The following is a 13,158-nucleotide window of genomic DNA, read 5'->3' as shown; positions in this document are numbered from 1 at the left end:
CAGGAGTCCTTCACTGCAGAGCCGGAGAGGAAATGTCAAGCAGCTCAGACAAGAAAGGGAAAGGGAGATCAGGTACCTGCAGTATCACCTGATTTTAAACAGATATATTTCAGTCTGTGTGCAGTAGCAAGTGTTATATCAGCAAGCTGTGCATCCAAGTGTCTAGCTCACCATATTAACTTCTGAACATTTGAGTCTCTTTTGGCCAAATTTTGACACAAGCTTCTGGTCTCAGAGGTCTCAGCTTAGTTGACCCAAGCATCAGAGAGGGGGCAGGAGAACTGATTAGTAGAGCAGCTAAGGGAAAGATGGCAGCCGAGCTCAACCTTTTTTAGTGGCTGGAAAATTGACAGGGCCAAGAGAAACAGTGTGTGCACTTAGACACTGAAGAAACCACTGTAAGAAAAAATCCATGGGAAACAAGTTTTCATCAGCTCTGAACCTTACTAATCTACCTGCTCTTTTGTGGCCTTAAACAATACTTCTTAAAGACCAGCATCATTTTGTTCACAAGACACATGATTTTTCTATTACAATGACCTCTTCACTTGACAGCCAGGTACAAGCTAGAAAATAAGAGACTATAAACACTTAATATCTGGCATCAAGATGAACCTTCAGCTGTCATAAATAAGCAATATATAAAAAAAATCAGGCTATGACAGTCTGGGACATGAGCACAACAAAATGTAGCCCAGGACAGCAGAAAGCAAATGGCTGGCAGCACAGTCCTCCTCCGCTGGAACTGTCTGATTTCTAGTGTTAACTTGCAAACTATGCAGGTACTTGTGTTGCAAAACACACAGATGTGGTTTAAAAGCCTGATGTTCCCAGCCCCAAACTACTGTTGCTATACCTAGACAGAGGGAGAGCAAGCGAGGGACCTGCTTTGCTTCAGTTTGTAGCAAGAGGTGCTGGAAACAAAATTCATTTCTTAGCAATGTGCTTTGTTGCTCACTATAGGAACTTCTGCTCAGCCTTGGGAATAATCTAGAAGCTGCAGTTTTCTGCATAGCATTCTTGTTGACATTTCCAGGAATGCTGGCCTCATTTCTTCCACAGCAAAATACAATCTTATGCTGCCAGCCTGATGTCATCTCTGTTGACATCTGGAGTTAACAGCCTGGAAAGCGCATACCGGTGCTCTCCTTAGCTGCCTGAAGCCTTTACTTCTGCTCAGGTTCTCCTCTCTGACTTCAGCACGCCCCACCAGCCGCCAGCACTGCTGCCTGCAGTACACCTGTCAGCACCTGCTTCCACTGTTTACAGAGCAAAGTCCCTTGCAGTCCTCCTACCCTAATCCTCCCATCTCTAACAGGTCCCCTCCCTTTAGGACTAACAGACTTCTGTGCAAATCACTGGGCCTGCAGCCACCAAGTGAGTTTAGTGAGCAGTCGGGAATAAGTCTGTTCCGGCGCACATTATTCAGAAGCTGTTTCCAATAGGGAAGTTTCAGATCTACTGGAATTGGACATCTGTGGAGCAGGAGGCTGCATGAGATGACCTCCAGAGGTCTCTTCCAACCCATGTGCTTCCACCAGTCTGAAAACTTCAGGAAATGCTGACTCTCATCAAAACCCATTTTCCAACATGACAGCAATGATCCCACAGGAGTTATTTTATATAGTATTTTCAAGCTGGCAAAAATTCTCGCACAGACAAGTATACCAGCGAGGAACTTGTTCTGCTGGTTGGGTGTTGGTGTATTTATAGCTGCACCTTCATGAGGAAGCTGCTGCTTTATCAGTAGGCCTGAAAATAGCACCATCTATTCACCGAGGGGTTGTGCAACACAGGAAACTAAATTTCTTAGGCCAAGACAGAAGTCCCTGTCTTAAAGATTTTGTAAAGAAAATCTAATTCAGTTCTTGATTTTTTTAATCACTTGGTAAATACAAATTTTTAAATACCATTTCAGTATTGGATGTTGTCATCCAACAGACTTTGACAATCCAGAGGACTTAGGAAAAGTCTTTTATTTTGAAGTTCTTAAAAACCAGAAGTTGTAAGAATGAGCGGTTCTACTATCAGAAAGCAATTCTCTTTGGAGTCATTTCAGATCATTAAAGGACCATCAAACTCTGTTACCTGTGTGATTATCTTCTAAGAAATGCACCAGTGGACAAGGCAGGTATTCAATGCATTACCACTTACTGGTACTCTAAAAGTCAAACAGTAAGATACAGCCTTGTACCCCTGTTAGAGAAGCAGGGGTGCTTCTGACAGTGCACTAGAACTTCCACCATGTCACAAACTCCTGTCAGAATAACAACATTGTCAGCTGAACACTTGAGTTTGTGTCCTCTCATCTACCTTTAGGACTAGTTACCATTTTAGACAGTGGTATAAACTCTTAGTGTGAACAAAAGCTGACATTTGCACTACTCAAGTTTATTCTGGCTCCAAGCGTAAGTTCCTGTGGAATCAGGTTGGGGTTTTTTTTTCATTTTTGCTTATGCTGAGTGTTTGCATTGGCACAGCCATAGGCAATGGATAAAACTGGGGTTCAGTCATAATGTAAATACAGCTACAGAAAAGCATTACTTGGAAATGCCAGCAGCAGACTGCTGAGCCCTAACAGACATATGCCCCCTTTGGGCTTTTCCAGCTCTTTTCCTGTCTTTTATCTAACAGGTTTCCATAACCCATTAACTTTTTAAAGCTTTTGTGTGCAGGATGGAAGGAAGAAAGTAATAGAAATCTCTTCCTTATGCCTAGCCCCTAAGAGAACTCCACTGAAGAAATCATGTTATTTGGAAATGTAAATGCTTTGGAGAACTAGACCTTGATCTCAAGAGCAAACATAAAAACCTGGAGTTTCCCAGACCCTACCAAAAATTCTTGAAACCATTTCCAAGGATGCAACAAAACCTACTGCAGGAGTTCATGTGACCCATGTTCCTACAGTTCAGTGGAAAAGAGGAATGACTGTCAAAACAAATATTCATTTTTTGTCTGGGAAAAAAAAAATCAAATTGAGATGCAAGGTTTTTCAGGTGATTATTAAAACATGCAAGGGATTCTTATAAAATGACTGAGATGAAGACAGCTTAGAAGAATCTCTCACTGCAATAAACAACAAATGTTTTCAGGGAAAGCATAAAGACTGATGTTCAAAAAGAAAAGAAAGAAAAAGCAGAAGAAAAATAACAGGAAAAAAGAAAGGTAAATCATGGTTCTACTCATTTTTAAAAGCACAGCTACTGCACTGTCTCACTACCAAACCGAGTAAGACCATGTCTTGTGTATTTCCAGAAACCTGGTAGGATTTTCACAGAATTACCTAGATTGGAAAAGACCTTGAAGATCACCCAGTCCAACCGTTAACCTAACACTGACCGTTCTCAACTACACCATATCCCTCAGCGCTATGTCGACCCGACTCTTAAACACCTCCAGGGATGGGGACTCCACCACCTCCCTGGGCAGCCCATTCCAACGCCTAACAACCCGTTCTGTAAAGAAATGCTTCCTAATATCCAGTCTAAACCTTCCCTGGTGCAACTTGAGGCCATTCCCTCTTGTCCTATCACTTATTACTTGGTTAAAGAGGCTCATCCCCAGATCTCTGCAACCTCCTTTCAGGTAGTTGTAGAGGGCGATGAGGTCTCCCCTCAGCCTCCTCTTCTCCAGACTAAACAACCCCAGTTCCCTCAGCCGCTCCTCGTACAACATGTGCTCCAGACCCTTCACCAGCTTCGTTGCCCTTCTTTGGACACGCTCGAGTAATTCAATGTCCTTTTTGTAGTGAGGGGCCCAAAACTGAACACAGGAATCGAGGTGCGGCCTCACCAGTGCCGAGTACAGGGGTAAGATCACTTCCCTGTCCCTGCTGGCCACACTATTTCTGATACAAGCCAGGATGCCATTGGCCTTCTTGGCCACCTGGGCACACTGCTGGCTCATGTTCATCCCGCTGTCAATCAACACCCCCAGGTCCCTCTCTGACTGGCAGCTCTCCAGCCACTCCTCCCCAAGCCTGTAGCGCTGCTGGGGATTGTTGTGGCCGAAGTGCAGAATCCGGCATTCCTTCCAGGATAAGATAAATTATTTGTATTCTTGAAGCCATTTGAATATCACTGTCACTTGAGAACAGAATATACGGGGAAACAGTGTCTGAGAACAAGAAACCTGGAACAAACACATCAACTACACATTTCTTCTCTTTACCACATCTCCTCATGTTAATGACAGTTGTATTGGAAAAAAACTTACACTCCCCACATCTTTGGGCTGCAAGCAGCTACATCAGCTGATTCTTGGATTAGCTCCTTTCAGCTGTGTTGGAGAAAGAGCTAAGGAACAAAGGGGAATGGGAGATGGGAAGTCACAAAATTCCTTAGATTTGTTAGTGGAGGAGTGGAGGAGATTTCTATGGTTTATGATTACACAGCCTCAGAAATGAATTATAACTCACTGAACTAGGTTCTAGAATTTTTTTGTACCATTATCATGTGATTGCCAGCATTCCTCACATGCTAAAAAATTCCAAGCTGGTTTTCTAAATTTCTGATTTCCTGAAAATAAGTGAGAGCAGGCTGCAAAAGCAGCAAATTCCAGTCAAAAAAAAAAAAAAAAAAAATCAAAGCTTGGTACAAGGCCAGCCAAGGTGTTAGTTTCTATAGAAACAAATAGCCGTTTTATTTACCTGTTACTCAACTTTCAGCAAATTGAGATGTTAATTTGTCAAAAACGGCTCCATTTGCAAGGTATGCTCTCTTGGAACAGCAGTTAAACCCCGTCTGGACGGAGGGTACGCAGCCCGTATGGCATCCAGCGCTTCATCGGCTTGAGAGATAACTTTTTATTCTGATATACCACCCATCTCCCCGAAAAAGGGCAGGTAACTCCGGCTGTTGGGAGGGAAACGACTGGATTACTTGTAACTAGGAATTAGGAAGCAAGCAGCCGGCTTTGGAGAGCAGGGGATGGACGCCAGTGGGTTTGAAGCACACCTGCGGCCACCCGTGCACCGGGGTGGGAGGGGAAGCCCCGTCGCAACCCCCTCCTGGGGACCCCCCGGTGACAGGCACGGCCTCACACATCTGCTCCCCGATTTCCACCCCCGAAACCACTCCCGCAGACCACACGCCGCGCCGGGGGTCAGCGAGGCGAGGCATGTGCCACTCACGGGGAACGGCTCGACCCGCGCAGCCCCGGGAAGGCGGTCAACGCGCTATGCAAGGCCGCGGCGCGGCGGGGAAGCCGGCGGAACGGGTTGGTGCGCCGCGGCCTGTGCCCGGAGAGCGGCCCCAGCGCCACGGCCGGACCGGCCGCCACAGGGCCGGGCTAGGCCAGCCCGGCCCCCCACCGACCGAAGGGAAGCGACAGCAGCGCCTCCCGCTCCGCTCCCGCCGACGCGGGGAGGGGGGGGGGGAGGGGAGGGGCCCCGTTCGGCGCCTCAGGGAGCCCCGCGCGCGCCACCCCGCCCGCTGGGAAGTCGCTCTCAGGGGCACGTGGTCCTTTACGTCTCTCGCGCATGACGTCACCGCGCTCCGCGAGGCCGTCCCGACCAATCGGCGGCGCGCTTAGTGAAGGGGCGCCGCGCGGCGGCGCGCGCGCCAGTCAGCGCGAGGCTTACACCGCGGCCGCGCGCTGCCGCCCCGCCCTCCCCGGCGCGGCGCACGGAGGGAGGGAGAAGGGCCCGCTGGAAGTTAAGATGGCGGCGCGTGTGTGAGTGCGGTGCGGGCTGAGCCTCCTCCCGGCGCCGTTGCGGCGGGCTCCTTCTTCCTCGCGCTCCGCGCCGCGGCGGGTGAGCCGAGGACTCCACCGGCGGCCACGAGCGGCCCCGGGGGAGGGACGGAGACCGAGCGCCCCCTCCCCCGCCGCCCCCCCCGCCCCCATTGTGTGCCTGGCCCCCGCCCGCCCGCCTCCCTCCGCCGGGGGGGGCAGCGGCGGCGGCGCGGAACATGACCTCGATCCACTTCGTGGTGCACCCGCTGCCGGGCACCGAGGACCAGCTCAATGACCGGTGAGGGGCAGGCCGTGCGGCGGGGGGCGGAGGGGAGGGGCCGGCCTGGCGGGGCTCGGCCCCCTGTGGGTGAGGGGAGGGGCTGGCGGCGGCCGGCCGGAGCGTGGCGCGGCGGGGGCGCCCCGGGGGAGCGGGCAGCGCCGGCCGCGGGGGACGTCCCGGCAACCCCCCCCCTCCCCCCCGCCGTGCTGCCGTCCCGCCGCCGCGCCGCGGGGCCGCAGGGCCCCGGCGCTTTCCTCCCGCCGGGGCCGGCGGCGAGGAGCGGTGCGGGCCGCGCCGCGCACACCCGGCTTCTCCGGGCGGCCGCCGCCGTAAACTTTGCCCCCCGAGGGAGCGGGGGTGGGGGGCCGTGACCTTCGCCGTGGGCCCGCCGCCCCTTCGCGGCCCCGGCGGGGGGACTCCAGCCTGACAGGGGAGCCCCGGGTCTGCCCCGGGAAGTGGGTTCCCGAGGATCCCTGGACGAGGAGGAGCGAGAATGTGTCCGTATGAATCGGAGATGGAGCGAGGCAGACAATGCGGGTGGGGGATCGCGGTGTGTGTGAGAGAATGATGGGAGCGAGGATAAAGAAGACGTACGCCAGGGATGTTACACGCGCACGTACCGGCAGTGTGCTCTGCGTTCCCCTTCATACATACGTTTTTTAAATGAGAAAGGAGGCCCCATCTCCGGGTTACTGATCGTGTGCGGCTTGGCTGGGATGGGAATGACAGCTGGAACTGAAGGGCAGTCTGCTTGGAAACCTCGCAGCTAACTTTATGTTGAATTGGGGGAGAGAAATTGCAGGCTGTGGAGAAAGTAGAATGCTTGAGAGAAAATAAATCTGTGAATCGAATTTTCTTTGCTGCTTGATGTGGATTTGACAGCACTGTGTGGCTGTCAAATATTTCTTCTGCAGCAATTACTAATGGTATGTGTTACAGCTTGTGAATTTTACTTGTGCTCTTTTATATAGAAATTCCTAAGAAACATGTAACTGTTCATATTTAATATCTTATAAATTTGTGTGTGAATAAATCGACATTAATCATCACTGAATAGAAACCAGCATATTTTTTTACACTATAGATAAATGTTATTTTTATAAAAAATATTTAAATACTTATAAATCTTAAGAAGTATGGGGGTCTTGGTTGTATTCTTCTGGTTTCAGAGTAGGTCAGGGTCCAGCTTATTTCACTATTGTTTGTATGGTCACTTTTTCCTAGACCAGTCTTTGAGATGCCTCTATTAAAACGCAGCTGAGGTTTGAGGGCTTATGGTGATGAAAATAGGTCATTGTAAAGATAAAATTTCTGGCAAACTACATCGTCCATGCCCTTAAACAGGGGAAAGAAACTTGTAATGATAAAATAGGTCCAAAACTTGAACTGTGTTAGTGTGGAGTGTATTTTTTTTTCCCTTAGCCTGATAATACATTTTACAGGATCCTGCTTCCTAGGAGGCCTACCTGTTCCTAAGATTGGCTTTCTCCACAGTAATACATTCAAATTTAGCATACATTATCTTCCTTTAGAGTGACAAACTGAGAGGTGATGCTGTACTAGGATTTCTTGTGCTTCTTCAGTGCACTGTTTTGATTTAGGGAAAAATCTAGGACTTTGAACTTGAAAGGGCTCCAGTGGTTTTTCTTTTTTTTTTTTTAAATGTTGATAGGCCCTTAGAAAACATTTAGCATGTAATTATCACACTTTGCTCAGAGTGAGAGAGCTCATCTGCTTTTTCTTTAATGTCACCTGTTTTGTTGACTTATTGATGTTAAATATGATGTATCTTCAGTCTTCATAATGCTTCCTAATTTTTTTTAATTTCTTTTTTTTCCCTCCTCCTTACCACAGCGACAGCTCTTACAACTACTATTTGATACAGGAAGCTTCATAATGTGTGGTAATTAATATATGGAGAAAGCTGCAGAAGTGCTATTAAGTAGTGACTTATTCTGAAAAATCAAGTGGCTCCTTGATCTGAGCTGCAAGTCATAAATTTCCACTTCATAAATATAATTGTATTAGAAGTGCGGTAGCTGTGTATCAGAACTTGTAATGCAGTGAAACCCAAATGATTCATAAATAGGGTTGAGGCGCACACATATGTGCTGGAAATGCCAGTTCAATTTTATCAGTAGCATTGCTGCTTATTACTGTTTTATCAGTGTAGATCAGGATCTAGATAGCTTAATAAATTCCCACATGCATGCTTGCAGAAGTTAGGATCTTGGAACATCTCACATCTCCATGATGTTTCTTTCCCCTGTCACACTTTATAGGCTTTTTTTGAGTCTCTGCTGCAGCTGGTGGTCAGTAGCAAAGTTAGGTTTTTTCTGTCTTCATTCTGAATGATAATTGCTTCTCAGAATCTGATTTTGGGACCATAATTCTGCATTGTATGCTTTCATTTGTAGTGTACGTAGAACATGATCAATTGTATTGCTTTCAGGAATGGATCCATGTTCTGCATCTAAGGAATAATCACATTTTAAAACAGAAGGGGTTTATAAGTGCAAACTCTGTGTGTTCAGGATACATGACAGTTTTGAATTTTCATAATAAAATATTTGATATGTTATGCTTAATAATGAGCGTAGATGTGTGAAGGGGGTGAAGTGTGTTTGGAAAGCATCCTTGTCCTGAAGTACTGCCGTCTCCAAAATGTGAGGCAGTAGTTTTTCTCAGTTTGGTTTGGTACACTTTGTGTCACTCTGTTTTACAGTTTTTATTAGATTTTCTGTGTAATTTGTTATCCCTCTTATTTATGCAGCAACTCGGAGAATGGTAAAACGCTTTGAAGAAAAAAGGAAAAAGTAACTGTAGAACCACAAATAATTGGGAAGACTACTGAACATGCCTGCTCATCATCTGAAAGTACTTCTTAACTAGTGTTTTTGAAAATACTAGTTAATATTGTACCTTGATGGTAGTTATTAGACCTCTCTCAAATAAGTTGAAGCAACGTTGGCTTGTTTATGGTATTCACTCTGATGTCTGGAAGCTAGTTGCACTGAAGAAAGCTCATAGAGGACAAGGTTATATGTAGTTTTGCAGTTGTATTAGGATTCATTTTTTGAAATTGCTAGTAGGCTAAACTTTTGTTTAGGATGAACTGAAGCCATTAAGCTTTTTCTGGTAAGTTTATTTAAGAAGATAGGTAACTTGGAAATTTTCTCCCAAGCAATTTGTCCTCTGCAGACTGAATATGAAAAGTTTAGCAGGAGAAAAATTGGGTATGGCTTGCAGTTTGAGAAACAACTCCATAAAATATTTGGGATGTAAATAATGAATGGCTTTAATCTTTGAAAAAGAGATGCCCAGCTTCTGTTGCAGTGGGTGTTAGATATATTTTGTTGTGATCCACCTGCTTCATGTATGTTTTAGGGTCAGAGGCTTTATGAAGGAAGCTTGATACACAATTTCTTAGATAAGACAATCTCGGTAAATTCTTCTTAGTATATTTCTTAATTTTATGCTGGGTTAGGAAATGGGTGTAACCATGACAAATAACCATTTCTTGGCTATTATGAAACTTCACAGGAGCAGTTTAACTTGCTACTCTGTAGAATGAGAAGGGGAGTCTTTCACCTTACATGAATGGCTTTCTGTAAGCGAACTAACCTTCAGAGACAGCATTCACATCAAGGCTTTGCCTTTGTTTTTACCTTATACTAAGAAAATTCTTGTCAGCAAAACCATTTAAGTCCTAGCACAGGGTAAGATGTCATTTTTGAAGTGGTCATCAATACAATGTTATTGTGCCTTTTTCTCTCTTCTTGAAGATGAGATGTAATGAGTTTTGTTAAACAGAGGGTATTTGAATTTAAGATGAATGTTAAGAAGTGGTATGGAATAAGTTTTCTCACAGTAAGCTCTTTGAAGCAAGTAATGTGACTGAGAAAAGTTTGTTTGAAGCTTCACTGAGTATGTGCAGTCAGCTTTGGGGGAAGAAAGGATTATCTTGCCTTTATGTGAGTTTGCTTTTCCTTAATAATATAGTCAATGCCTTTCTCTGTTATTTGAATATTACTGACTCAGGCCATGCCTGAACTGAAAAATTAACTAGTGTACTTTGTTGCCTGCATTGTTTACACCCTCTGATAATCAATTTCTGTAGAAAAAGTACCTAGCAAGAACTTACCCTTTTAGTCTGTGCCAGTGTATCTCATAGTTTATGTGCATGAAAACAGGATTTCAAAGTAATAGGGAAGTGGTCAGTGGATATGTGGGCTGCTACTCTGGCAGATTTTCTTACCCCCTCTTTGCATTTACTGATGAGCAAATCTGTTAAAATCCCAAGCAGATGTTGCTGGAAGGAGCTCGCGTAGGGTGTGGTATGATTCTGTGTGGGGAGCCAGCAGGGATGTGGAGCTGGTGTCCTGGCCCCACACATCTGCGGGAGCATGCACGGAGAGGGAGAGAGAGCTCCTGAAAGTGCGGGTGGGTGTTGCGCTCTGAACTGCCTCTTCTACCTCCACGGGCGTGCTGAGAGAGTGCCTGTCCTCTTGTGGAGAGGAAGGCAGCCCGAGCATGAGCTTCCTGCTGTTACTCACATGTAGTCTGCATTGCTGCTCAAAGTTGGGGGAAAGAAGGGATTGTCCGACTTGTTCTTAAATAGAAAACCTGAAAGTTGTGTGTGGATAATACAGTATTACTTTTAGCTCAAGTGATTTATTTTGGTGTGCTTTAAATTGTTTCCTACTCTACTTTAGCAAAAGTGAAGTTAGGCTGCCTCAAACAGGAATAGGTGGTTTAATTACAGGGAAAGCATTGCTGATGTAGTACTTTAATTCCCTGAGTTACAGTTGCTTGTAGAGACTTTAGTAACAGGAGTAGTGTTGACTTTGTTTTTAGGATAAATTTCTTGAAAGCCTAACAAATTTAAATTGATGTATTTTAGAAGAGAGTGAGGGAATAGCATGACTGTCATGGCATTGTTATTATCATCAGACTCTTACTTGGAAACGCTTTTTTTTCAAGTAAAAAGTTCTAGCTGCATCAAAAGGTTTGCACCACCACTGTGGTTATATGGACCATTATAGATTTATACATTGAGAAGCAGTGCATTAAGTTTATTTCAATACTGTTATTTAACAATGATAATTTGGGAAGTTAAGCATCAGAACTTATGCATAAGCATCACTTCCTATCTGTTTGAACGTGAAAGGTCACTTATACATAGGCCAATAGTCTAGGCCTTTTTGGACTTTGCTCTGCCAGGGTCCTCTTCTGGTTACAATTGTTTGCTACACCCCAGACACTGCTTTTTAGAGAGTATGTATGTAATTGTCTGTGAATGTTCTTGCTGAAACTTTCCCGAGATGTTGTAAGTTAAAGTAATTGCTCTCTTCTGAAAGGGGGAGGTCTGTTTTCTCCAGTTCTTACTTTGTGCTGACTTTTAAGTGTCTGATCCCACAGTAAGCTGACTTAATTTACTAAAATGGTATAAAGCTAACCCTGGTAAAGTGAAGTAAATACAATTTTGTGCATTAGGAAGTTGAACTGGTTTATCTCCTGGTTGGGTGAGCATCAGAGTGGATGGATAAAAAGTGGGGATTTTTGAAAAGTGCTGCAGGAAGGAGAGTTGCCAGTGAAGAACGGGGAAGAGGAAGCAGGGTTGAGTTCCTTCCATTTTGAAAGCAGCAAGTTTATTTTGGCTACTGTAATGTGAAACTGTACTGTGAATGCGATCCGGGCTGAGAGTAGTTGTGACCTGTCACAAGGAATTTAGTGAAATAGTAATTGGGGCACAAACAGTGCCTCTTTTTTCCTTCTCAAATTATCTATGAGGCTTGAGTATATTTGTTGTTATACCAATGATAAAGTAAGATTAGTGGAGTAAGATATTAATAGCCATATTTTAAGGTTGGCAATGCAAGTCAGAGCTGTCAGAAACAATTTTTTCAAATTCTGAGAACGGTAAGATATCAGTCAATGACATTTATGTGCTAATTCTCGGTAAAAGTTAAAATCTGTAAACAATAGCATACTTCTAAGGTAATTTTGGTATAGTATGTATTTATTAAATGTTCTAGTTGTCATGTAGGATACTTTTGTAAAAAGTTGTTTGTCAAAAATTTGCAGTTTAACTGTAAAAGAGATGTAAAGGGCATGACACTTTTTTCTTAAACTATCTAAATTTTTAGTAGATAACTGTTCAATAGACAATTACATTTACGTGAAAAATTACTTAATACTTGAGAAAAACAAACAAGGTTGTACCTAAGCATGGCAAGCTCTGTAGTGTTGTTGTAGCTGCCTTTTTACAGTTATGGCACAGTTAATTGTTCGTGACTTAAATGAAAGAGATGGTAGCATGTATTTGAAAATTACATAAAGAAGAAGGGATTTCAAAGTAGTTTTTATTGTAGTGATTACACTAACAGCAATCTAGGTAGTTACATTTACAAGATGCTGCCTGTAAAAGCTGCTGTTTTGTCTTTCTCTGCATCAACTCAACAGCCACTTATGCAGAAGAAAACCATATATGAAACCTACTTGTGCTTTTCAGTTGCATGAACGTTTTTTTTTAAGCTTGAATTTGGTGAAGTCCACTAAGGATTTGGCTCTTAGTAACAAGTTCACATAGAAGACTGCAGTAGTTGGCACCTGTATATGCCCCAGAGAAAACATGGGGGCCATAGTTGTAGTGGCTAGAGGATTTTAAATTGGGAGGTATGATTAGGAGAAAAAAATACTGAAATAAGTGTGTGAATGTATTTTGTCCAGAACTGTAAGCCTGTCAGTTTAAATGAGGATGGTCACAGCTCTAGTTGCATTACAGCAGTAATTATGCAGGTTTCATATCTTAATTTCTTTCTGGCACAGAACTATTTTGACAATAAACTCTGTGCTCTACTTTTTAAAGTCTCTCTTGTGCTTAAAAAAAGCAGTTAACCAACACTGCTTCCTTTTCTCTTACCCTTCCCCTCCAAGGAAAATTAACTTTTGTTTCAATTTAAAGAGCTTTTTGTTACATTTGAGAGAGAACATGTACCACCTCACTGATGTGATCAAACATACTGAAAAACTGAGTAGAAAGGGGTAAGGTGGGCACACTGGTCATCTACATTTATGTAAAATAGCCAGTTTGGTTCCAGTTGAGTGGTGTAACTATTGAATTTGCTATCTTTGAAAATTTTGTCTTCCTCTCACAAGTCTCACTGCTACTGCTAGCACTTGTCAGGGGAATTTCTCATGGT

General features: G+C 44.4%; 1 protein-coding gene across 14 annotated transcripts in view; it reads left to right on the top strand.

The window, feature by feature from the left end:
- Positions 1-5,645: 5,645 nt before the first annotated feature.
- The window catches only part of UBR5 (ubiquitin protein ligase E3 component n-recognin 5), a 90,327-nt gene continuing 82,814 nt past the window's right edge, over positions 5,646-13,158 (top strand). For 11 of the 14 annotated variants that reach the window (XM_074885924.1, XM_074885836.1, XM_074885934.1 and 8 more), the window contains exon 1: positions 5,646-5,971. In XM_074885924.1, coding sequence (XP_074742025.1) covers positions 5,910-5,971 — 62 coding nt within the window. In that variant the 5' untranslated portion in view covers positions 5,646-5,909. The remainder of the gene's footprint in view (positions 5,972-13,158) is intronic. The other 3 variants (XM_074885908.1, XM_074885900.1, XM_074885874.1) reach the window with 1 other exon arrangement.

The sequence above is a fragment of the Strix uralensis genome, chromosome 1 (genome assembly GCF_047716275.1).
Source record: "Strix uralensis isolate ZFMK-TIS-50842 chromosome 1, bStrUra1, whole genome shotgun sequence".
NCBI classification, from domain to species: domain Eukaryota; kingdom Metazoa; phylum Chordata; class Aves; order Strigiformes; family Strigidae; genus Strix; species Strix uralensis.
This window is presented reverse-complemented; position numbering and strand designations above follow the sequence as displayed.